This window comes from Macaca thibetana, chromosome 1 (assembly GCF_024542745.1).
Source record: "Macaca thibetana thibetana isolate TM-01 chromosome 1, ASM2454274v1, whole genome shotgun sequence".
Lineage (NCBI taxonomy): Eukaryota > Metazoa > Chordata > Mammalia > Primates > Cercopithecidae > Macaca > Macaca thibetana.
In genome coordinates, this window is record NC_065578.1 from 20,733,312 (window position 1) to 20,756,077 (window position 22,766).

Sequence of the window (22,766 nt, forward strand, 5' to 3'; positions counted from 1 at the left end):
GCTGTTTGCTCTTTGCTGGGCAGAGTCAGGGTTCAGGGCCAGATCCATGTCACTCCACAGCCTGAGACCTCTTCAACATGCCTGGGCAAAAAATTGTGCAGCCCTCTGGGGACCTGAGAAGTGCGTACTAGGGACAGTATAGGTAAGAAAGTTTGGAGGCAAGTCACAGGGCTTGGGGTAAAAAGGAATTGCCTTTAAAGAACACACAGTGTTTGTGTCTGCCCTGCATCTGTTGTCCTTGTTTTACTCTCTATTAGGTCTGTTTGTTGTCTGGGTTATGTCTCTGCCCTCAGACCATGCTGCAAGTCTCTCCCAGCAGAGCAGGCACTCCCTGCCGATGAGGACAAGGTTTCTTTTTTCTTCTTGATGCTCTATGGCCTAGCTCTCTCCCTGTACATTCCAGGCTACCCTGGGGGAATCTCACTTTTATCCCCTGCTGCTGCCACCTGTTATGAAACCTGCCCCTTAAATACACACAATGGAAAATATCCCAAGCAAACAGAAAGGAAGAGCAGAGCGGGCAGGCAGAAGATGACGGCAGGAGAAGCCCCAGCCCCACTCACTGCCCCCCAACAAAAGTCCCCACCAGCCTTCACCTTGCACAAGCAGCAGCACGTGGGATTGTGTGGTGCCGGCTGCATTGGTGGCAGTACAGCGATACTGTCCCGCATCAGCCAGCTCTACGTGGGCAATCCTGACGACGCCTCCACTCTGCACAATGCCAGGCCGCAGGTGCCCTCCAACTTTGCTCCATGTCACTTGAGGCTTGGGGTCTCCCAGTGCTAGGCATTCGAACTCCACGGCGTGGCCGACCACCACGGTCTGCACAGATGTCCGGATGTTGATGAGTACCGAGGGCAGGGCTGGGGAGGAGGGAGGCGGAGGTCCAGTGAGATCAGTCACTGCAGACCCGGCCCGAGGGAGGCCATAGACTGCCCAAAGAAAGGTGAGCACTGAAGCTCCAGCATTCATTCGTTCCTCATTCGCTTTTTCATGCATTCACTCACAAACACACTCACTTGTCAGGTCTTATGCATTTACACGTGTCCACTTATTCTTTTGTTTTTTTAGAGACAGGGTCTTGGCTGTATTCACAGGTGTGATCACAGCTCACTGCAACCTAGAACTCATGTGCTCAAGCAATGCTCCCAATTTAGCCTCCTGAGTAGCTGGGACCACAGGTGTGTTCCACCATGCCCAGTTCACACTGATTCAATCTTCATCAGTTCATCTGAGCACTCACACACTCCACCCATATCCTTCTTCCCTCCCTTGAAGTATTTATCAAGCCCCTTTTACTCTATGCTAGACACAAGCTAGGCAAAATAGAATATTTCTCTTTATTCTGACACATTTAGGGGGATTCCTGGGGAACAGGATCTGGGCTCTGTGCCTCTCTCCCTTTCTCATCTCTGTTCCCTACTCTTAGCAGAGGCCTGAGGCCACCCTCCTACCTTGGACAACCAGCTGAGCACTGGCCTGGGCCTGCCCCCAAGGTCCATGGGCCTGGCAAATATATGTCCCTTGACAGCTCTGGTCCAAGTTCTGGATTCTGTAAAGAAAAAATAATAAGACATCAGGAAAATGAAAACATTTGATAGAATGCTTTGCAATTGGGCTGGGCACAGTGGCTCATGCCTGTAATCCTAGCACTTTGGGAGGCTGAGGCACGCGGATCACTTGAGATCAGGAGCTCGAGACCAACCTAGCCAACATGGTGAAACCCTGTTTCTACTAAAAATACAAAAATTAGCCAGGCGTAGTGGCGCATGCCTATAATCCCAGATACCTGGGAGACTGAGGCATGAGAATCACTTGAACCCGGGAGGCGGAGGTTGTGCCATTGCACTCTAGCCTGGGTGACATAGTGAGACTCTGTCTCAAAAAAAAAAAAAAAAAAAAAAGAATGCTTTGCAATTGTGTGGGCGTTAAAAACTGACGAAGAACAGCACAAAGTGTTGCATTCTAGTTTCCCAATAACCACTAGAGGTAGGCAGGCAGGTTGGGGGGCACCACACCCATTTTGGACAAAGACCTTATGGTCTAGGGCTCAAGATTACAATTATCAAGCAGCAGAGCTGAGATCTGGGGTCATTCGTACATTTCTGGCCCCAGGGTCTGTTCTCTTTCCTCCACTAATAATAAATATGAATGGGCCACTGTTTACTGAAGGCCTTCCAAGCACCAAGCACTGGGCAAGTGCTTTAGATAATCTTTCAGTCTTTTTTCTTTTTGAGATAGAGTTTTGCTTGTCGCCCAGGCTGAAGTGCAATGGTACGATCTCAGCTCACTGCAACTTCTGCCTCCTGGGTTCAAGCAATTCTCCAGTCTCAGCCTCCCGAGTAGTTGGGATTACAGGTGACCGCTACCACGCCCAGCTAGTTTTTGTATTTTTAGTAGAGACAGGGTTTAGCCATGTTGGCCAGGCTGGTCTCAAACTCTTGACCTCAGGTGATCCACCAGCCTCGGCCTCCCAAAGTGCTGGGATTACAGGCGTGAGCCACCGTGCCTGGACCTCATCCAGTCTTTTTTTTTTTTGAGACGGAGTTTCACTCTTGTTGCCTAGGCTGGAGTGCAATGGCACTATCTTGGTTCACTGCAACCTCCGCCTCCCAGGTTCAAGTGATTCTCCTGCCTCAGCCTCCCTAGTAGCTGGGATTACAGCCACGTGCCACCATGCCCGGCCAATTTTGTATTTTTAGTAGAGACGGGGTTTCTCCATGTTGGTCAGGCTGGTCTTGAACTCCTGACCTCAGGTGATCCACTCGCCTCGGCCTCCCAAAGTGCTGGGATTACAGGCGTGAGCCACTGCGCCCAGCCTCATTCAGTCTTATATAACCCATCGTACAGCTGAGAACACTGAGGCTCAGAGAGGTAAAGTGATGTGTCCAAGGACAGTGCTTCATGTTACGCCCCCTGGGGCAGGTGCTTTAACTCTGCTCACTGTGAGCTTTGGGCTGTGCTGCCCAAGTCCAGTCCTGCCCCCAGACCCACTTACCGGAGCACCCCATCCTGCACGCTGTGACCCGGAGGCAGCTGACCCCCTTCCTTGAACCAACGGAGCTGGGTACCCCGGTCGCTGGGCACAGCACAGTGGAATTCAACGCTGGCCCCGATGCTCTTGGTCTCTAGCTGAGGAGTGACCTGCACGGTGGGCGTGGACCCTGCTGGGATGGAGGTGGCAGGGAGAGAGCCGGGAGGGCCTGCGGGGACATGTATGAGGTTCTGCAGGTACATGTGTGTGATGTCCCTGATGTCCCTCCGGGGACCCAGGAAACCCCCAGCCCAACATTCAAGGAATGTTCTCCTGATAGCCTCTCTGACCAGGGAAAAAAGCTCCTTCAGTGGCAGATTCATTCATCTGCACTCGCAGCCGCCATTCTGCCAACACGGATAAGGGCCTGTGGAGAGCTGGGCTCTGTTTCCACAGCTCTTCGCTTCTGGGTGGGGAGGGTAGGCCACGAAAAGAGTGGGAGGGACTCAGACTTTTTTTTTTTTGAGATGGAGTCTTGCTCTGTCCCCAGGCTGGAGTGCAGTGGCATGATCTCGGCTCACTGCAACCTCTGCCTCCCGGGTTCAAGCGATTCTCCTGCCTCAGCCTCCCGAGTAGCTGGGACTACAGGTGCCCGCCACCACGCCTGGCTAATTTTTTTTTTTTTTTGTATTTTAGTAGAGACAGGGTTTCACCATGTTGCCCAGGCTGGTCTCGAACTCCTGAGCTCAGGCAATTCGCGAGCCTCGGCCTCCCAAAGTGCTAGGATTACAGGCATGAGCACCACGCCCGGCCAGACTCAGACATTTTAAGGAAGGACAGCAAAGCCTATTCTGCCTGCAGTTTAAATAAGAGAATCCAGGGACTTGGCCATGGCAAAGACACCTACACGTGCAGGGGACAGATGGGAGGCGGGGGCAGATGCATATTGTCCCCATTTACTAAGTGCCTACTGTGAACCACAGTTTTACATCTGTGTTTACCTCTGTGTACCTTTCCAACTCAGCCTACGTGGTTGGCATTGTTCTCTCCACTTTACAGATAAACTGAGGCTCAGGCCGAGCGTGGTGGCTCACTCTTATAATCCCAGCACTTTGGGAGGCTGAGGTGGGTGGATCACTTGAGGTCAGGAGTTCGAGACCAGCCTAGCCAACATGGCAAATCCTCTTCTCTACTAAAAACACAAAAATTAGCCAAGCATGGTGGTGCATGCCTGTAGTCTCAGCTACTCAGGAGGCTGAGGCACGAAAATCGCTTGAACCCGGGAGATGGAGGTTGCAGTGAGCCGAGATCGTGCCATTGCACTCAAGCCTGGGTGACAGAGTGAGATTCTGTCTCAAAAAAAAAAAAAAAAGAAAAAAAAAAAAAAAAAAAAGAAACTGAGGCTCAAAAAGATTCAGTGACTTGGCCAAGGTTGCACAGCCAGCAAATGGCCAAGCTACGCTTTGAACCCAGGTCTGAGTCCACAGTCCAGGCCCGTGACCAGAGGGCTACATGCTGTGCTACTTTAAGAGTTTGGGCCCAAAAGCTCTCATTTGTATCATTGATGCAAGAGGCCATGGAAATGCTGGGCCTTCTGAAGATCCACTGAAGGCCTGGGGGTGCCGGGGGTGGGCGCTCCTGTCACTCATTCACTGTTGTCCCTGTTGAGCATTTACCCAGCCCATCCTGGGCCGTGTCGCCCTCAATTAAGACCAGGGCTGCTGAGATGCCTGGGTCCAGGCCCTGCCCTGAGCATTCTCACTGCCTGGCAGGGGAGGCTGGCTGGGGTGCTTACGTACACAGAATGGTTTCCTTCGGCAGTGCCAGGGCTGTGCCAAAGGTGGGGAGCAGCCGTGAGAGCTAGAGGAGCTGAGCACACGTGATGGAGGGCTTCCTGGACCTGCCTTGGGCCCCGGAGAACAGGGGAGATGAGGGCATTCCAGGTGGGGTTATGGAGGGAGGCCTTCCCACCTGAGTCTGCCTAGCTGGGTCATCGAAGGGCCAAGAGGAAAGGTGACCCCCTTAAACCCTGAGCCGGGGCTGCTTACCTTGGACGAGCAGCTGGGCAAAGGCCTCGGCTGAGCCCACCTTGTTGGTGACCCGGCAGCGGTAGCGGCCTGAGTCCTCAGGGGCTGCACGCTCGAAGTGCAGCAGCTCGTTCCTGGCAGTAGCCCTCCCAGGAAGGCTGCTGCCCACGCGGCTCCACTGGAAGGTGAGTGGGGGTGTCCCGTGAGCCAGGCACTGGAGCTGTACCGTCTCCCCTGCCTGCACCGAAGCGTGCTCTGGGACCGTGGTGGCATACGGTGGGCCTGGGTAGGGGGACACAGAGGTCAGGATGGGGGAGGGCAAAGGTCAGAATGGCAGCAGGTCATTGGATCCAGGTGTCCAGGAAAACTGAATGGTGAGCCCAGAGGACCGGGGATAAGGAAAGCAAAGGTCCCAGGTGGGGTGTCGGGCAAGGGCAGGCTCTGGGACCCTGCTGTGCCTGGAGACCTCTGGATGGGGTTCCTGGGGTTCTGTGTGGGGTGGAGCCTCATTGGGGGGCTCATATCTCCATTTGGTGCAGACAAAGAAGGGATGAGGCCTTACTCTCCACGTGCAGGATGATGGTAGCCTCAGCGTGCCCAGCAGGGCTAGTGGCATTGCAGATGTACTGGCCCGAGTCCTGCTGGGCTACCCGGGGTATGATGAGTGTGTCACCTTCCAGCCGGTGCTGCCAGGGTAGTGGGGAACGCAGCTTGGACCAGTGGATGGTGGGCGCGGGGCTGCCTGTGGAGTTGAATGGAAGATGACAGAAGTCACTGGGCTACCTCAGGGAGCCGCAGAGGGTGGCTGTGGTGAGGAAGGGCCCTGGGTGATCCTGTCCCTCTATGGGACCCCAGCTGGGTTCCTCAGCCATCACTGGGGGATGCTAGCAACACGGTCTCCCCGTACTCCCCACCCCTGGGCATGACATCATCTCTAGATCACATGTGCCTACATTTCAGACCCCAGGGCATCCCTGCCCTGCCAGCCCTATGTGCCAGTCCCTGGCCACACCTGTGGCCGAGCAGCGCAAGGTGGCCGTATGTCCAGCCTCCACAGTCAGCTCAGCTTCTTCAGCTTGGACCTGAGGGGCCCCGGGGGCCATGGCGCCTGTGTCCACGATCACCTCCACCTGCTTCTGTGCTGTGCCCAGTGCATTCTGAGCAAGGCACACGTAAATGCCCGCATCTGATGGTTTAGCTGATGAAATCTGGGAGAAAGCAAGGAGGCTGGTTATGTGGGTACTGAGTGGGGACTTTGATGTCAGCCCCAGCTCTGGCTTGGTTTTCCCTATTTCCTCTACCTGCCTTGGTATTTATTTATTTATTTATTTATTTTTGAGACAGGGTCTTACTCTGTTGCCCAGGTTGGAGTGCGGTGGCATTGTCCTGGCTCATTGCAACCTCTGCCTCCCGGGCTCAAGCAATCCTCTCGCCTCAGCCTCCTGAATAGCTGGGACTACAGCTGCCATACCTGGCTAATTTTTATGTGCTGCCATAAAAATTATGTGCTGCCATACCTGGCTAATTTTTAATTTTATTTTTATTTTTAATTTTTATTTATTTATTTATTTATTTTGAGATGGAGTCTTGCTCTGTCTGGTCCAGGCTGGAGTGCAGTGGCGTGATCTTGGCTCACTGCAGCCTCTGCCTCCCTGTTTCAAGCAATTCTCCTGCCTCAGCCTCCCGAGTAGCTGGGACTACGGGTGTGTGCCACCACACCCAGCTAATTTTGTACTTTTTTTTTTTTTTTTGGGACAGGGTCTCACTCAGCTCTGTCACTCAGGCTGCAGTGCAGGGGCACAATCTCGGCTCACGGCAAGCTCCGCCTCCCAGGTTCACGCCATTCTCCTGCCTCAGCCTCCTGAGTAGCTGGGACTACAGGCACCCGCCACCATGCCCAGACTTTTTTTTTTTTTTTTTGTATTTTTAGTAGAGACGGGGTTTCACCATGTTAGCCAGGATGGTCTTGATCTCCTGACCTCGTGATCCACCCGCCTCAGCCTCCCAAATTGCTGGGATTACAGGCGTGAGCCACCGCGCCCCGCCTAATTTTGTATTTTTAGTAGAGATGGGGTTTCACCATGTTGGCCAGGCTGGTCTCGAACTCCCGACCTCAGGTGATCCACCCACCTCGGCCTCCCAGGCTGGTCTTGAACTCTTGGGCTCAAGTGATCTTCCTGCCTTGGCCTCCCAAAGTGCTGGGATTATAGGCACGTGCCACCATGCTTGGCCCTTTCCTTGGTTTTTAGCTCTCCCATCTGGTTGCTTGAGGGCTCATCCTCATGACACCCCATTAGTCCATCCATCCACTTGGCCTTCGACCCACCCTCCCATCCTTCCACTCATTCTTTCTTCCTTCTCCTACCTTCCTTCTCTCTACCCTCTCATCTTCCAGTCTATTCGCCATCCACCCATTCCATCCCATCCCATTCCTCCCTTCCTCTCTCCATCCACTCATCACCACCCGCCCATCTACTACTATCTCCTCCAAACACCTGCTCAAGGCTGGGCCCCTGGACTGGGCCTCAGACCCAGCGAGGCACCAGCCCCGGCTTCACCTGCAGCACTGCGCGGCTGTCCATGAGCCCATATGTCCGCTGCTCCAACTTGGCAGGGGCGCTGCTGATCCGGGTCCAACGAGCAGAGGAGCGGGGCTCCCCGGCACTGACACACTCCAGGGTGACAGCCTTTCCCACTTTCACCCACACGGGGCCCTCGGGGAGCACGGACACTGTAGGGGGCCCTGTGCGGAGGAATGACAACCACTGACACACAGGCAGGGCTCTGCTGGTCACCCACACTGCCATGGTCTCCAGCTTAGTAAGTGCTGGGTGGGCACCTGTCTCCACACCGCACTGAGGCGGAAACTGAGGCTCAGACAGGGAGAATGCCCAAGACAGTCAGTGGTAGAAGGAGGATTTAAACTTGGAGGCTCTGAGCTGAGAATCAGGGCTGGAAACAGGAGGGCAGAGCCCCACAGAGTCAAAGTCCCCTCACCGTGCACACTGAGGTTCACCACACTCTGGGCCACGCCGTAGGCATTGGAGGCCACGCAGCGGTAGGTGCCATGGTTGCTGGGCCGGGTGCCCACGATGGTGATGATGGAGCCATTGGGACTGATGTGGACGTTGTCTGTAAGGTTGCATGGGGGAGGGTGAGAGAGGATTGACTTGGTCCTTCTCGTGTCTTGGTGCTGCCAGCCTGTGCCCCTGGGCCCACGCCTCCAACCCCTCCGGCCTGGGTGTGTCCAGCTCACAGAGTCCCAGAGAGCAGAAGGTAACAAAGGCCTTGGAAACTCCTGGGTCCAGCGCCCTCGCCATACAGAGATGGGAAGGGCCTTACTCAGGGCCACACCATGAATGTGGGGCGTCCAGACTTCCACCCCACCCTTGCACAGTGGGGATGACGGCACCCCCACACCTGCCCCCGGCTTGCCCACCCGCCTGCCAGCCTGGCTCACCCTCCAGCTCCTGGTTCCGGGTCTTCCACTCGAGGCTGATGGGGACTGCTCCATCATGGATGAGGCACTTGAAGCTGGCATCCTGGCCCTGCTGCACGGTGCTGCTGGGCGGGTCGATGGAGATGACCGGGCTCCTAAGGCCTGGGGCCAAAGGGGCAGAGGGCTGGGCTCAGCAGGGGTGGGCTCAGCTTCAGGGCCCTCCCCTTCCCCCCTTGCCCATGGCATCTGCCGTACTCACGGTAGGAAGACCCCTCGCTGGGTGGGACGGTGACTGTGAAGGAGGCTTCTTGCTCAGGGCCTGGGCCACCAGCTGCACGACACACATACTCGCCTGAGTCAGCAGGGGAGACCTGGTGGAGCCGCAGCTGGGAGCCATGGGTCTGTCAGAGCAGCGAGGGGACAGTTATCAGGGCAAAGTCCCTGGGACAAGAAATGTCCCCAAGCCCACCTGTGCCAGTGCCCAAGAGTTCTCTCGGGAGCCCAGGGCCCCAGCTGGCAGGGCTGACGGAAGCTTTGTTCCCAGAATCCTAGAAGTCCAACCCACTAACTTTATAGTGGCCCAGCAACTTAACTTAACTGAGGCCCAGGAAATGATTCAGCTGCAGAGCCAAGCGAAAAACCCAGGTCTCCTGATTTGCAGGCTGGTGAACTCGTCCCCCAAAAGTATTTTATCCCCCGGGGTACCCAAGCAGGCTGGTGTTTGCATGAGGTTTGGGTGCAGAAAGCAACTGCAGGTCTAACCTTGCCTGCCCTGGAATCCTCCCCATCCTGGCCCCTGTACCTGGTGCCGGGCGGGGAGGCTGCCCCCGCGCTTGTACCACGTGACCTGGGCATGGGCCTGCCCGGGCACCACACAGTTCAGATCCAGAGTCTGCCCTTCAGTCACGTGTGAAGAGGAAGCCTCGATGTAGATGGGCTGGGCCAGTCCTGGAGCTGTGGGCACAGGGGGTGGGTGAGAGAGGCCAGGCTCCCGGGATCAAGGCAGGGGCTGAAGGTGGTGGCAGTGAAGGCCAACTCCAGTTGGTCCTGGGGGTGCAGTGGCTTGAGAGTGGCTGATGTAACCTAAGAAGGGTCTCCTTTCCCTGGGGACTCAAGTGTCCTCCTGACACCCAGGGCTGGGGACCCCTGGTTGAGGGGACGGGACCATCGTCAGACTTGGGAACACCTGGGTTGGCTTGATCCTCTGTGGTACGAAACCCCGCCGGCAGGCAACAGTAAGCGCCTGGCTGGGAGAGAGGAGAGGAGCAGCGCTGGGAAGGGGCGCCGTGCCTGTGCATCGCCCACTGTTCCCTGTCACTCACCAGGAATGGGGCCTGGGCTGGAGGGCTCAATTGTGACCAGGACAGATGCCTCCAGGGTGCCTGAGCTTCCAGTCACTTGGCACGAGTACTCGCCAGAGTCGGCTGGGGACACCTGGTTCAGCCTCAGCAGTGGGCCGTGGACCTGGCCAAGGTGGGGTGAGAGTGGGGAGGGTGAGCTGGGAGCCTTCAGATGCCCAGGCCTCTGGCACCCACACCCGGGGACTGCCATGCACAGATATGTAGGTGCATCCTGTTGGCAGCGACCCCTTTGACAGCCTGCACTGTGGAGGGCATGTTTAGTAGGGTGGTTTTTCCGGTAGGAGGAAGTCAAGAGCCTTGAGTAACAGGTGCCCTTTTCTTTCTTTTTTGAGACAGTGTCTCGCTGTCATCCAGGCTGGAGTGCAGTGGTGCAATCTCAGCTCACCGCAACCTCTGCCTCCTGGGTTCAAGTGATTCTCCTGCCTCAGCCTCCCGAATAGCTGGGATTACAGGCGTCTGCCACCACGCCTGGCCAATTTTTGTATTTTTGGTTTAGTCACGATGGCCAGGCTGGCTTTGAACTCCTGACCTCAAGTGATCCACCTGCCTCGGCCTCCCAAAGTGCTGGGATTACAGGCATGAGCCACTGCACTTGGCCAGAGGTGTTTCTATTTTGCACCAAGATGGTGTGGGGCTGGTGGTGGCCCTGGTGTGCCCAGCCTGCTCTCAACCTCCTGACTCCAGTGGCCTCCTGCTGCCATTCCCCACAAGCCCCGGTTGCTGAGACCACTTTCCCTTCAGGGCTGGATTCAGGCAGGACCGCTGTGGGTGTGGAGGAGGCATGCCTCCTTCTCCAGCTCCTTTACCTGGTGCCGGGCAGGGAGGTTTCCTCCACGCTTGTGCCACGTGACCTGGGCGTGGGCCTGCCCGGGCACCACGCACTTCAGATCCAGGGTCTGCCCTTCGGCCACTCGGGAGGAGGAGGTCTCGATGCGGATAGGTGGGGCTCCACCTGGAGCTGGGGCACAGGGGAGAGGTCAGTGAGCTGAGATACCCACCCTGATGCCCTCAGCCCTTCCCCTGGGGCCCAGATGTTAGGACCAGAGGCCATTTGGGACATGGCTTCTTTCCCTTCCCATTCCATTGAGGCCTGGAGCAGCTGGGCTAGCCTGGGAGGTGGAGACACTTTTCATTCCCCCAGCCCCGCCCCCAGGCAGTAGCCCCACCATCTCCTCCTCCTCCCTCGCTCCCAGCACCAGTGGGGCCAGGGCTCAGGTCTAGACACCTCCACACAGACCACAAGGCCCCTAATGTTTGGCAAACTTGGAGAGAATGTGGCTAAGAACCCAGACTCTGGGGCCAGACTGCCTGGATTCAAATCCTAGCTCTGCCATTGATTAGCGGTATGACCTTTGGAAAAGAACTTCACCTGAGTCTCAGTTTCCCCATCTGTAAACTGGAGAGAACAATGCCATCTACCTCAAAGGGCTGTTGTGAAGACAAAATGAACTAATATGTGTAAATATGACAGGGCCTAGCACCTAAGAGGTGCTGGATCATGTTTACTACTTAGCAATCCGTATCCCCTTATGATTTCCGCATAGCATGTGCCCCGTGTGCTATTAATTACTGGACATTTTCCTTTCAACTGATTCACTTTTAAAAAACCTTAACTACTTAGCCCCATCATAAACAAAGATTTCCAAGAAATAAGGACAAGCTTGATGTGTTTTTTTGTCCCTCATATGTCACCAGTACTAATAAAGGCATTTATTTATTTTTTTATTTTTTTATTTTTTTTTTGAGACGGAGTCTCGCTCTGTCGCCCAGGCTGGAGTGCAGTGGCCGGATCTCAGCTCACTGCAAGCTCCGCCTCCCGGGTTCACGCCATTCTCCTGCCTCAGACTCCCCAGTAGCTGGGACTACAGGCGCCCGCCACCTCGCCCGGCTAGTTTTTTGTATTTTTTAGTAGAGACGGGGTTTCACCGGGTTAGCCAGGATGGTCTCGATCTCCTGACCTTGTGATCCGCCCGTCTCGGCCTCCCAAAGTGCTGGGATTACAGGCTTGAGCCACCGCGCCCGGCCTATTTATTTATTTATTTATTTATTTTTGGAGACAAAGAGTCTTACTCTGTCACCCAGGCTGGAGTGCCGTGGTGCAATCTCGGCTCACTGCACCCTCCGCCTCCTGGGTTCAAGTGATTCTCGTGCTTCAGCCTCCCGAGTAGCTAGGACTAATGGCATGTGCCACCACGCCCAGGTAACTTTTGTATTTTTAGTAGAGGTGCGGTTTCACTATGTGGTCCAGACTGGTCTCGAACTCTGAGACCAGACTGGTCATGAGCTCAGGCAATCCGCCCACCTCGGCCTCCCAAAGTGCTGGGATTACAGGTGTGAGTTACCACACCGGCCCTAATAAAGATGTATAAATCACCTTTCAATCCTCGCAGAGGTGCAGTCCCAGGCTTTTGGGAACTCTGTAATTAGATAGTAGAATACAAGAGCGCTACTACCCCTTCTTTACAGATAAGGGACAGTGACACGTGGAAAGCTGAAGTCCCTTGTGCCACATCTCCAAGTGTGGCCAGAGGAGCCGGGACTCATGCACAGATGCCAGACTCCAAAGCCTGTGCTCGCAAGCTGTGGAGAGGGATAGGAGCCACTCCACTTACGCTGGCTCCTCGGTCCTGGGACCATGTGGGTGGTGGGAGGTAGAGTCTGGAATCAGAGCGGCCGTTCTCGCCAAGTGCTAGAAAGTGTTTCCTTCTCCCAGTTCTGCCCACTGGCTCTCTGTCCCTTCCTCCCTCCTCTGTCCTCCCAGTCCCGCCGCAGGGACCCTCACCGGGGACGTGGACAGCACTTGAGCCAGAGGCTTCAATGGTGACCAGGACTGAAGCCTCCAGGGGGCCAGAGCTGCCCATCACCCGGCACACGTATTCACCCGAGTCGGCCGGGGACACCTGGTGCAGCCGCAGTCGTGAGCCGTGGGCCTGAACAGGGGACAGGACAGAGGAAGAGAGTCAGGTGCCAGTCTGGAATCTCTGAAAGCCTGGGGCCAGGGTCTAACCTCTGACACAGGTGGGTACTGCACCCCACAGGGGCTCCTAGTCTCCCTCCTAGCAGAGCTAGCCAGGGCCCCCACATCCAGCGGCCCTCCCACCATTTCCTGCCGGCTGCGTACCTGATGGTGACTGGGGAGGCTGCCCCCACGCTTGTGCCAAGTGACCTGGGCATGGGCCTGCCCGGGGACCACGCAGTTCAGATCCAGGGTCTGCCCTTCGGCCACGTGTGAGGATGATGACTCAATCCTGATGGGCATGGAACTGCCAGGGGCTGGGTGAACAGAGACCAGTGAGTCAGCTCAGCCATTGTCAGATTTGGGAACAGGGTTGGTGGGAGCCTCTGCCATGGAAAATCTCACCCCCCCAGAGTAATAATAATAGTTAACACTTGGCCGGGCATGGTGGTTCATGCCTGTAATCCCAGCACTCTGGGAGGCCAAGGTGGGTGGATGACCTGAGGTCAGGAGTTTGAGACCAGCCTGACCAATATGGTGAAACCCTGTCACTACTAAAAATACAAAAATTAGTGGGGCATGGTGGCATGTGCCTGGAGTCCCAGCTACTCGGAGGCTGACACAGGAGAAACGCTTTAACCTGGAAAGCGGAAGTTGCAGTGAGTTGAGACTGCGCCACTGCATTCCAGCCTGGGTGACAGAGAGAGACTCCCTCTCAAAAAAAAAAAAATAATAATAATAATAGTCAACACTTAGAAAGCACTTATGGCATGCCAGGCACTGCTCTAAGCACATTAAATGCACTAACTCACTGAACCCTCACAAAGTCCATAAACTTCCTGCCATGATGGAAATGTTTTTTATCTGCACAGGCCAAGACAGTGGCTGCAAGCCACATGTGGCTATTGAGAACTTGAAATGTTAGAAATGGGGTAGCCGTAGCCACTGTATTCAACAGTGTACTTCTGAGAGGTTGGAAAGGTCAATGCCCCCATTTCACTGGTGGAAACTGAGGCTGAGAGGGAAAGGTAACTCTTTAAGTCCCTTAGTGGTACAAGCAGGATTTGAACGCAGGGTTTTTTTTTTTGAGATGGTGTTTCACTCCTGTTGCCTAGGCTGGAGCACAGTGAATCGCAGCTCACTGCAGCCTCAACCTCCTGGGCTCAAGCAAGTCTCCCACTTCAGCCTCCCAAGTAGCTGGGACTATAGGTAACAACGCCGGACTAATTTTTGTATTTTTAGTAGAGATGGATTTTACCATGTTGTCCAGGGCTCCTAGGCTCAAGCGATCCACCCACCTTAGCCTCCCAGAGTGCTGGGATTTCAGGCATGAGCCACCGCGCCCGGCCTTTGAACCCACACATCTTTCCACTGGCCCTTGCCTGAGTACCACCAGGTCTGAGGACTCTGACCCGAAAGTTCCTTCCTCCCCAGGGAACACTGTTGCCTGCATCCCTTGTCCCTTTCCTGGGCAGACTCACCGGAGGGGCTGCCAGCTCTAGGGGAGACGGAGATCACGATGGAGGCCTCCAGGGCATCAATGTTGTTGTTGGCCCGGCACACATACTCGCCCGAGTCAGCCACAGACATTTGGTGCAACCGCAGGTGGGAGCCATGGGTCTGGGCGTGCGGATGGGGAAGGAGAGGAAGAGGGAGTGGAGGGCTCAGGCCTTCCTGCTCAGCCTGTCGAGGCTGCTGTCTGTCTACCCAGGGCCCAGTCCATGAGACAGGGAGCCTGCTCTGCTCACCCCAGGAGACCAGGGTTCCACCCCTGCTGCCGTGGCTCCACTCTGTACCTGGTGTCGGGAGGGAAGGCTGCCTCCACGCTTGTACCATGTGATGATAGCCTGGGGCTGCCTGGCGACCACACAGTTCAGATCCAAGGTCTGCCCTTCTACCACCGTAGGGGAAGAGGACTCGATCCTGATTGGTGGGGAGACGCTGGGCACTGGGGACAGAGGGGTGTGGACCACGCCGCCAGAGTGAGGTAACAGTGATGGCACCGGGGACCTCTCTGCCACCCCCTGTACCACTTGTCTTGACCCCCGCCCTCTCTGCTCTCACCGTGGGAGGAGCCGCTGCCCTGGATGGTGACGATAAGCGAGGTCTCCCGAGAGCCTGCACCGTTACTGACATGACACACGTACTCGCCCGAGTCCGCCGGAGTCACCTGAGGGATCCGCAGCCGGGAGCCCACGATCTGCAGGAAGCAGGTGGCAGGAGGTGTAGGTGTGGGCAGCACCTCTACGTCTTGGGCACTGCTGCCACTGCCCCCTGGACTCTGGGAGCCCCCCTGCCTTGCCTCCTCAGTGGCCTTCCTGAAGCTCCCAGCATAGCACGTGGCCTGTCTCTGGGCTGGGGTGGGCTAGCTTTTGTCACCCCTCCAGAAAGCCTGTTAAGGCCCTCCGCAGGGTTGACCGAGCATCCTGCTGGGGCTCCCACGGCCTGCGAGCTGCCTGAGAGCAGGCAGCTGTCTCATTCCATCCAGAATCTTCAGTGCCAGGCACAGGACATGGCCCAGAGCAGCTTTTCAGTGAGATTTGGCGCATAAGTGGATCTCCCTGAGGTCAGGGAGCCTTATTTCTGTATTCTCAGCACCAGTCTAGGACCCATCCAGCAAGGATACTCAATGTTTGTTGAATGACTGAATGAGCACAGAGTGAGGTTCTGAGAGTTCCCTCTCTTCCCACTGGGGGCTGGTGTGCCCTGCTTTTGCCCTCCCCACCTGCTGGCCCTGTACCTGGTGCCGGCTGGGTAAGCTGCCTCCACGCTTATACCAGGTGATGGTATGGGGAGCCTGGCTGGCAACCAGGCAGTTGAGGTCCAGGGTGTGTCCATTGGCCAGGGAGGCTGAGGAGGACTCGATGCGGACGGGGTATGCCACGCCCTGGGCTGGGAGGGCAAGATGGAAGGCAGGGTGTGGGAGCTGCTGAGGCTGCAGTGGGGGCCCCCCAGCCCTCTACCATTTGCATGACCCCCTAGACACTCACAGTGGGAGCCGCTAAGGCGCTGCTGGATGGTGACAAGGACCGAGGCTTCCTGGGTGCCCGAGCTGCCAACCACACGGCACACGTACTCCCCTGAGTCAGCTGGGGTCACCTGGAGCAGCCGTAGCCTCGAGCCATGCACCTAGGAGGGTCAGGAGGGAGGAGGCAGGCTCAGAACCGGTCACTGCGGCTCACGCCAAGCTCCTGTTCCCTTCCCGGGTGGCACTCCCAGCCCAGCCAGCTGGAACTTCATGGAAGCTCTTCCAGGGGAAACTACCTTGTGCCTTCCTATCTCCCGCCCCAGTGTCAGGACTGGGTCTAGCCTCCCACCTCACCCATGCCAGGGATGCCTGAGACTTGGCACCAGAGAAAAGTGGGGACCAGTGTTTGTTGACATGCTACAGGGGAGATGAGGTAGGCAGCATGAGCCCATTTGGCAGACGAGGACACTGAGGGTCAGGGAATCAAGTGACAAGTGACTGGCCTAAAGTCACACAGCATGCAAGTGGCGGAACAGTGTCTGAACTTGAATGTGCCTGAGTTCAAAGCCTATGGTCTTTTTTTTTTTTGAGACGGAGTCTTGCTCTGTCGCCCATGCTGGAGTGCAATGGCACAATCTTGGCTCACTGAAACCTCCGCCTCCTGGGTTCAAGCGATTCTCCTGCCTCAGCCTCCTGAGAAGCTGCAATTATAGGCACGTACCACTACGCCCGGCTAATTTGTGTATTTTTAGTAGAGATGGGGTTTCATTATGTCCGACAAGCTGGTCTCGAACTCCTGACCTCGTGATCCTCCCACCTTGGCCTCCCAAAGTGCTGGGATTACAGGCGTGAGCCACTGCGCCCGGTCAAGCCTATGCTCTTGTACTGCAGCTACAGGGTCCTTCAGGCTTCCTTAGCTCCTGCCTCCTACCTGGTGCCGGGCCGGGAGGCTGCCCCCGCGCTTGTGCCATGTAACCTGGGCATGGGCCTGACCGGCAACGAGGCAGTTCAGATCCAGGGTCTGCCCTTCAGCCACATGCGAAGATGATGACTCGATCCGGACTGTGGGGGTGACCCCAAGTGCTGGGGACAGAGGGCAAAGGGTCAATAGCTGGCTGGGAGGTGAGATGAGATGGGGCTCCTGGTCTCACGGCAGGTGCAGTCTGTGGCTTGGCCTCCTGATCCTGCCATTGCAAGAGTGGGGAACCTTCCACCTTGGGCCTCCAGCCCTGCCCTCCCTGAGAGCTACTCACCCGGCACTGAGCCCGCAGGCTCAATGGTGACCAGGACGGAGGCCTCTAGAGGCACGGAGCTGCCTGCCACTCGGCACACGTACTCGCCTGAGTCGGCGGGGGACACTTGGTAGAGTCTCAGCAGGGAGCCGTGGGTCTGGTCAGAATGGGGGTGAGTCAGAGAGAGTCCTCAGGACACCCCTGCTCCTATAACCTGCAATCCTGCCTCACTCTGACCCCCAAGACCTGGCCACCAGCTCTGGATCACTTTCCCTGTCCTTCACATGGGGAAGGGGGACTCTTGTCCAGGAGCCGGGTGGTCGACCCCAGGAGCCCCAGTGAGCTGGGTACATACTCATACCACATCTCATCAATTCTAGACACACATTTCAATACCTCTAAAATCAAGATGCATCTAAAATGAATAACCTTACAAATGGAAGCTTTTTCTTTTTTTTTTTTTTTTTTTTTGAGACGGAGTCTTGCTCTGTCGCCCAGGCTGGAGTGCAGTGGCGCGATCTCGGCTCACTGCAAGCTCCGCCTCCCGGGTTCACGCCATTCTCCTGCCTCAGCCTCCCGAGTAGCTGGGACTACAGGCGCCCACAACCGCGCCCGGCTAATTTTTTGTATTTTTAGTAGAGACGGGGTTTCACTGTGGTCTCGATCTCCTGACCTTGTGATCCGCCCGCCTCGGCCTCCCAAAGTGCTGGGATTACAGGCGTGAGCCACCGCGCCCGGCCTGAAGCTTTTTCTTAGAGGTACATAAAATCATAGTGGATCTTGCAATCAGTGGTATCCTAAATTCTACAAATTACAGTAACAACAATAGCTAATGGTATTATAGTAATATTAACAGCTTAGAGTACTTTCTGTGAGCCTAAGCTCTGAGGATTTTGCATATATATAAATATTTAAGATAATCCTGTAAAGTACATACTATTCTTACCATTTTATAGGCCCTGAAACTATAACACAGAGAGGTTAAGTAATTTGTCCGAGGTCACAAGCTAAGTGGTGGGGCCAGAATTCACACCCAGGTTGGTCAGTCCCGATTCTGGGTTCTAACCACTGCACTATACATCTCTGCAATGGGGTCCAGGGCTTCCCGATCTGAGGGGAGCCTCTAGCCCTCCCCCCAATAACCTCCGCCACCCAGGGACCCTGCTTCCTCTTCATGGCCTGTCTGTCCTCCAGTCCTATACCTGGTGCCGGACAGGGAGGCTGCCCCCACGCTTGTGCCATGTGACCTGGGCATGGGACTGCCCAGGCACCACGCAGTTCAGATCCAGGGTCTGCCCTTCAGCCACCTGTGAGGAGGAGGGCTCGATGCGGACGGGCTGGGTGCTGCCGGCAGCTGAGGGATAAGATGGTCACCGGTCACTCCTGTTCTCTGAAGCTGACCCAGCCTGTTCTCCGCATCCCAGCCCAGCCTAGTGGCCCCACTCACGGTAGGCTAAGTTGGCCCCCTGGGTCCCAGTTACTGTGACCGTGATGGAGGCCTCCATGCCGTTGCTGGCCCGGCAGACGTACTGTCCTGCGTCGGCAGGTGAGGCCTGGAAGATGTACAGGCGGGAGCCACGAACCTGGGCAGCCGTGGAGAGAAGTGTGAGAGTGGAGCTTCCTGGAGGCAAGCAGATGCCCCACGCCTTCTCCCTGATCTAGGAAGGGCTGGCCCCTCAGCTAGGGGCTAGGACCCTACACTCCACTACCCAGGGCCCCATCCCACATTCCTGGTGCCCTGTACCTGGTGCCGGGCAGGGAGGCTGCCCCCGCGCTTGTACCATGTGACCTGGGCATGGGCCTGCCCTGCTACCACACAGCTCAGATCCAGAGTCTGCCCCTCGGCCACTGTGGAGGATGAAGACTCGATCCTGACAGGTGGGACGCGTCCTGCGGCAGTGGAGATGGGAGTGAGAGTCGTAGATGCTCCTGAGATGAGAGGGCAGGGGTCGCCCACCCTGCAGCTAGCTTAGCCCAGGGTTCCAAGGCCAGGTCCAGGTTTTCAGGCACCTGGGGGCCTGGGCTTGATGCCCTCAGCTCAGCAACCCCAGTGGGAGGACCAGGGCATGGACCACGCCTTGCAGAGGGGAGTGAAGAAGTGAGAGAGATGAGGGTAGTGGAGGCTTGGAGAGAGGAAGCGGAGGTGGGAAGGGATGCCTGAGGAGTCATGTGGCCAAAGCGAAGTGTGATGGGAAGGCAGTGGTTACTCTGACGGGTGGGGTCTGCCTGGGCAGGGCCCTGCAGCCAGCTCCAGTGTGGGCCTCCTGCCCTGTTGGCAACAGGGGTCACTGGGATCTCACCACCCTGGAGGGCTGTCTGCCTCCTCCAGCTTTCCACATCACTGGGAGTCACTCACCAGGGATGACAGAGGCCTCGATGGTGACCAGGACTGAGGCCTCCAGGGGGCCGGAGGTGCCCACCACACGGCACACGTACTCGCCTGAGTCGGCCGGGGTCACCTGGTGCAGCCGCAGCAGCGAGCCGTGGGTCTGTGTGCAAATGGGGTGGGTTGGGAGGGGGTCGGAACAGTCCCATCCAGCCCCTCCAGCAAGGTGGTTCCGAGGGCTGCCATACCTGGTGCCGGGCAGGGAGGCTGCCCCCACGCTTGTGCCATGTGACCTGGGCGTGGGCCTGCCCAGGTACCACGCAGTTCAGATCCAGGGTCTGCCCTTCAGCCACGTGTGAGGAGGAGGGCTCGATGCGGATGGGCTGGGTGCTGCCGGGCGCTGGACACAGAGGGGCTGCTCAGAGGCCTGGACTCTTGGGCTGTAACCTGTAGCCCTGGGGCAGAGGGCTCTGGGCTGTGACCAGGCCCTAGTGGGGACGGCCGACAGGTAGCCTTTCTGGGACTAGGGCCACACCCTTCTGCCTCCACATGGCCAGTTGAGTATGGCTTCTTCCCTCCCCAACCTCTAACCACAAGCTGGAGCCCCACTGACCCAACCATGACTTCTTGATGATGAGCTTCTCTGGTCTGTAGGGAACCAGCGAGCTTTACTACCCAGGCTGCGCCCCAGGATGCAGATGACAATGAGACACCTCCCTTCTCCAGGGCGTCTTCTGTGTGCTCACAAGTACTTTGCACAGACACCGTCTCCTTTAAACCACACCATGACCAAGCAGGTGGGTGGTAACTGCTCCATTTCATAGATGAATCTGAGGCCCCAAAAGGTAAAAGCTAGCTCAAGGCTGCTAAGGGACAGATCTGGGATTTGAACCAGGTCAGCCAGTTCCCCGCTTAGTGTTCAACCCGGACACTGCTGCTTCCTGTCAAATTCTGAAACAGTCCCTCACAGCGAGCCCAGGTAAGCTGGATCAGCCTTAGACCCCCTCCCATCCATTTAGCCCCCTCCTCTCTCTGAGCAGGCACTGAAGGGTCAAAGCCTGCCTCGAACAACCCCTCTGTCCTGGTGCCACTGAAGAAGCCACCGGCATCTTCCCTGGGAGCGCCTAGGGCTCAGCCATGGCCCAGCTGCACCTGGCTCCTCACCTGGGGTGTAGCTGGGGCCAGAATGGGTGCCGTGGAGGACAGAGACAGTAATGGAGGCCTCCTTGGGGCCCGATCCATTCTCCACGCGACACACATATTCTCCAGAATCAGCTGGTGAGACCTGGGGGAGCCGCAGTCGGGAGCCGTGGACCTGGGCCAGGAGGAGGCAGAGGTATGTGAGGACAGGGATGGGGGCTGTCGTCACCACTCCCTCAGCCTCAGTGATTCATTCAAACTCTCACTGGCTCTGCTCTGAGCCATCCCATGCTGGAAGCTGGCGGGGTGGGAGATGAGGCCTGGCTTCTGCTATTGGAACGTGTGGGACAGTGTGCCGCCTCCCCCGCCCCGCGTACAGGTCCCTGCCTCCGCCACAGCCCCTGCACCCTGGTACCCTGCCATAGGCTCAGGGCCCACATACCTAGGTGTGGGGAGGGCCCACATACCTGGGTGTGGGGAGGCAGGCTGCCCCCTCGCCTGTACCAGGTGACTTGGGCGTGGGCCGACCCTGCCACCACACAGTTGAGGTCGAGCGTCTGCCCTTCTGTCACGGAAGGTGATGAGGACTCAATCTTGACTGGTGGTGGGCTGGCATCTGAGGCTGGGGACAGAGTAGGGGTCAGCAGGCCCCAGGGGAGCCCTGGCTTGCCCTCCCCAGCCCTCCGTTCCCAGAGGGCCCGCACCTGAAAGGACAACCACTTGGATCCGGGCCTGGGCGGTGCCTGCGGGGCTGGTGGCCACACAGAGGTAGAAGCCGGCGTCAGCAGTTGTGATGGCTGGGATGAGCAGTGTGGCGATGTCTGTGCGCTCCGACCGGGCCTGCCACGGACGAGAAGGGTCAGCTGCCCCAGAGGCGGCTGGGCAACGGCTCGCCAGGGGGACAGACAGGGCATAAAAGGGAGAGGCAGGTGCAGGGCCAATATTAGGGCCCAGTGGGGCATGAAGGAGGACAAACGCCAGGCAGCCAGGAGGACGCCAGGGGCTCCCTGCTGATGCAGGTGCAGGAGGCCACCGTCTTGGAGATGAAGGGAGCCACAGAGGAGGAGGTGGGGTGGGGCGTGGGGTGGGGCGTGGAGGGGGAGGAAGGGTGGCTGGGACTCTCTACAGAGCCAGTGGGCCTCCTGGGTGGGTCCATCTCGTCACCTGTGGTGGGAGGCTGCCCCCTTCCTTCCTCCAGGTGATGGTGGCGCTGGGCACGCCTGCAGCCCTGCAGTACAGCCTGACGGTGCGGCCTTCGTGGACCTGGGTCCTCTCTGGGCTCACTTGGACTCTGGGTCCACTGCCCCCTGCAGACAGAGTGCTGTGAGAACACGCCCTGGGCTGAGCACACTCCCGGCCCCCACCCTGAGCCCGGCCTCTCACCATGCACGTGGAGCACAGCCCTGGCCACCTGCTGCCCAGCGCTGCTGTGGGCTCGGCACAGGTACTGGGCCTGATCTGTGGGCTCGACGGCTGGCAGGCGCAGGATACCACCACGGATTTGTGCCTTTGCAGGGAGCTGGCCGCCAGGACCCCCTGACGAGCAGATGCGGGGTCAGCACCCACCAAGCCTGCTCAGAGTCCTGCCTCTCTCCTCCCACACCCAGGAGAGTCAGGCCCTGAATGTCATTCCCATCACGGCCTCACCTGTCCACTCGAGGGTGGGCGTGGGGCTCCCTGTGGCGCTGCAGCGGAACTCCGCCAGTTGCCCGGGTTGCACTGTGAGCTGTGGCGGGTGGATGGAGACCACAGGGGCGGACGAGGTGCCTGAGGCTGACGAGGGAGGAAAAGGAACATGCAGTCAGGGTGGGGGGTGTCATCTGACTCACACAAGAGCCTCGCTGCCGCTCTCTCTGCTTCCAGGCTAGCTCTCCACGGCCATCTGTGCACATAGGAGCCAGAGGGAGCTCTGGAAATGTCAATAGGACCTTGTGGCCTCCCCTCTTGACACCTGTCCATGACTCCCTGTTGCTTTTAGAATAAAACCCAAAATTCCTACCGTCATCCACCACATACTTCATGCTCTCCACTCTGCCCACACCCGTCCTCCCTTCCACAGCCCCAGCCCCAGAGTCTCTGCTGTTCCTCAAACTCAGCAATGTGCTCCTGCCTCAGGGCCTTGCCATGTGCTGCTCCCTCTGCCAAGCACACTCTGCCAGCTCTCTAACTCACTCAATGCCTACCTTTCCTTCAGGTCTCAGCTTAGGTGTCACCTCCTCAGAGAGGCCCTCCCTGACTGCCCTGTCTAGAGTAGCCCCTGCCTCTCCCATCTTGTTTTATTTTATTTTTCTGAGACAGATTCTCGCTCTGTTGCCCAGGATGGAGTGCAATGGTGTAATCTCG

General features: G+C 57.3%; 1 protein-coding gene across 6 annotated transcripts in view; it reads right to left on the bottom strand.

Moving 5' to 3' along the window:
* HSPG2 (heparan sulfate proteoglycan 2) overlaps nt 1–22,766 on the bottom strand; it is a 117,475-nt gene that overhangs the window by 12,723 nt on the left and 81,986 nt on the right. For 4 of the 6 annotated variants that reach the window (XM_050789747.1, XM_050789744.1, XM_050789746.1 and 1 more), the window contains 33 exons: nt 22,071–22,196; nt 21,807–21,959; nt 21,588–21,730; nt 21,128–21,263; nt 20,891–21,045; nt 20,448–20,598; nt 19,532–19,683; nt 19,314–19,446; nt 18,702–18,847; nt 18,405–18,540; nt 18,160–18,311; nt 16,979–17,114; nt 16,657–16,808; nt 15,748–15,886; nt 15,498–15,649; nt 14,822–14,957; nt 14,554–14,705; nt 14,239–14,377; nt 12,923–13,074; nt 12,584–12,731; nt 10,608–10,759; nt 9,763–9,904; nt 9,243–9,394; nt 8,700–8,841; nt 8,462–8,602; nt 7,999–8,133; nt 7,560–7,744; nt 6,014–6,209; nt 5,564–5,743; nt 5,023–5,283; nt 2,999–3,203; nt 1,455–1,552; nt 597–863 (listed from right to left, as the gene is read on the bottom strand). In XM_050789747.1, coding sequence (XP_050645704.1) covers nt 597–863; nt 1,455–1,552; nt 2,999–3,203; nt 5,023–5,283; nt 5,564–5,743; nt 6,014–6,209; nt 7,560–7,744; nt 7,999–8,133; nt 8,462–8,602; nt 8,700–8,841; nt 9,243–9,394; nt 9,763–9,904; nt 10,608–10,759; nt 12,584–12,731; nt 12,923–13,074; nt 14,239–14,377; nt 14,554–14,705; nt 14,822–14,957; nt 15,498–15,649; nt 15,748–15,886; nt 16,657–16,808; nt 16,979–17,114; nt 18,160–18,311; nt 18,405–18,540; nt 18,702–18,847; nt 19,314–19,446; nt 19,532–19,683; nt 20,448–20,598; nt 20,891–21,045; nt 21,128–21,263; nt 21,588–21,730; nt 21,807–21,959; nt 22,071–22,196 — 5,145 coding nt within the window. The other 2 variants (XM_050789745.1, XM_050789748.1) reach the window with 2 other exon arrangements.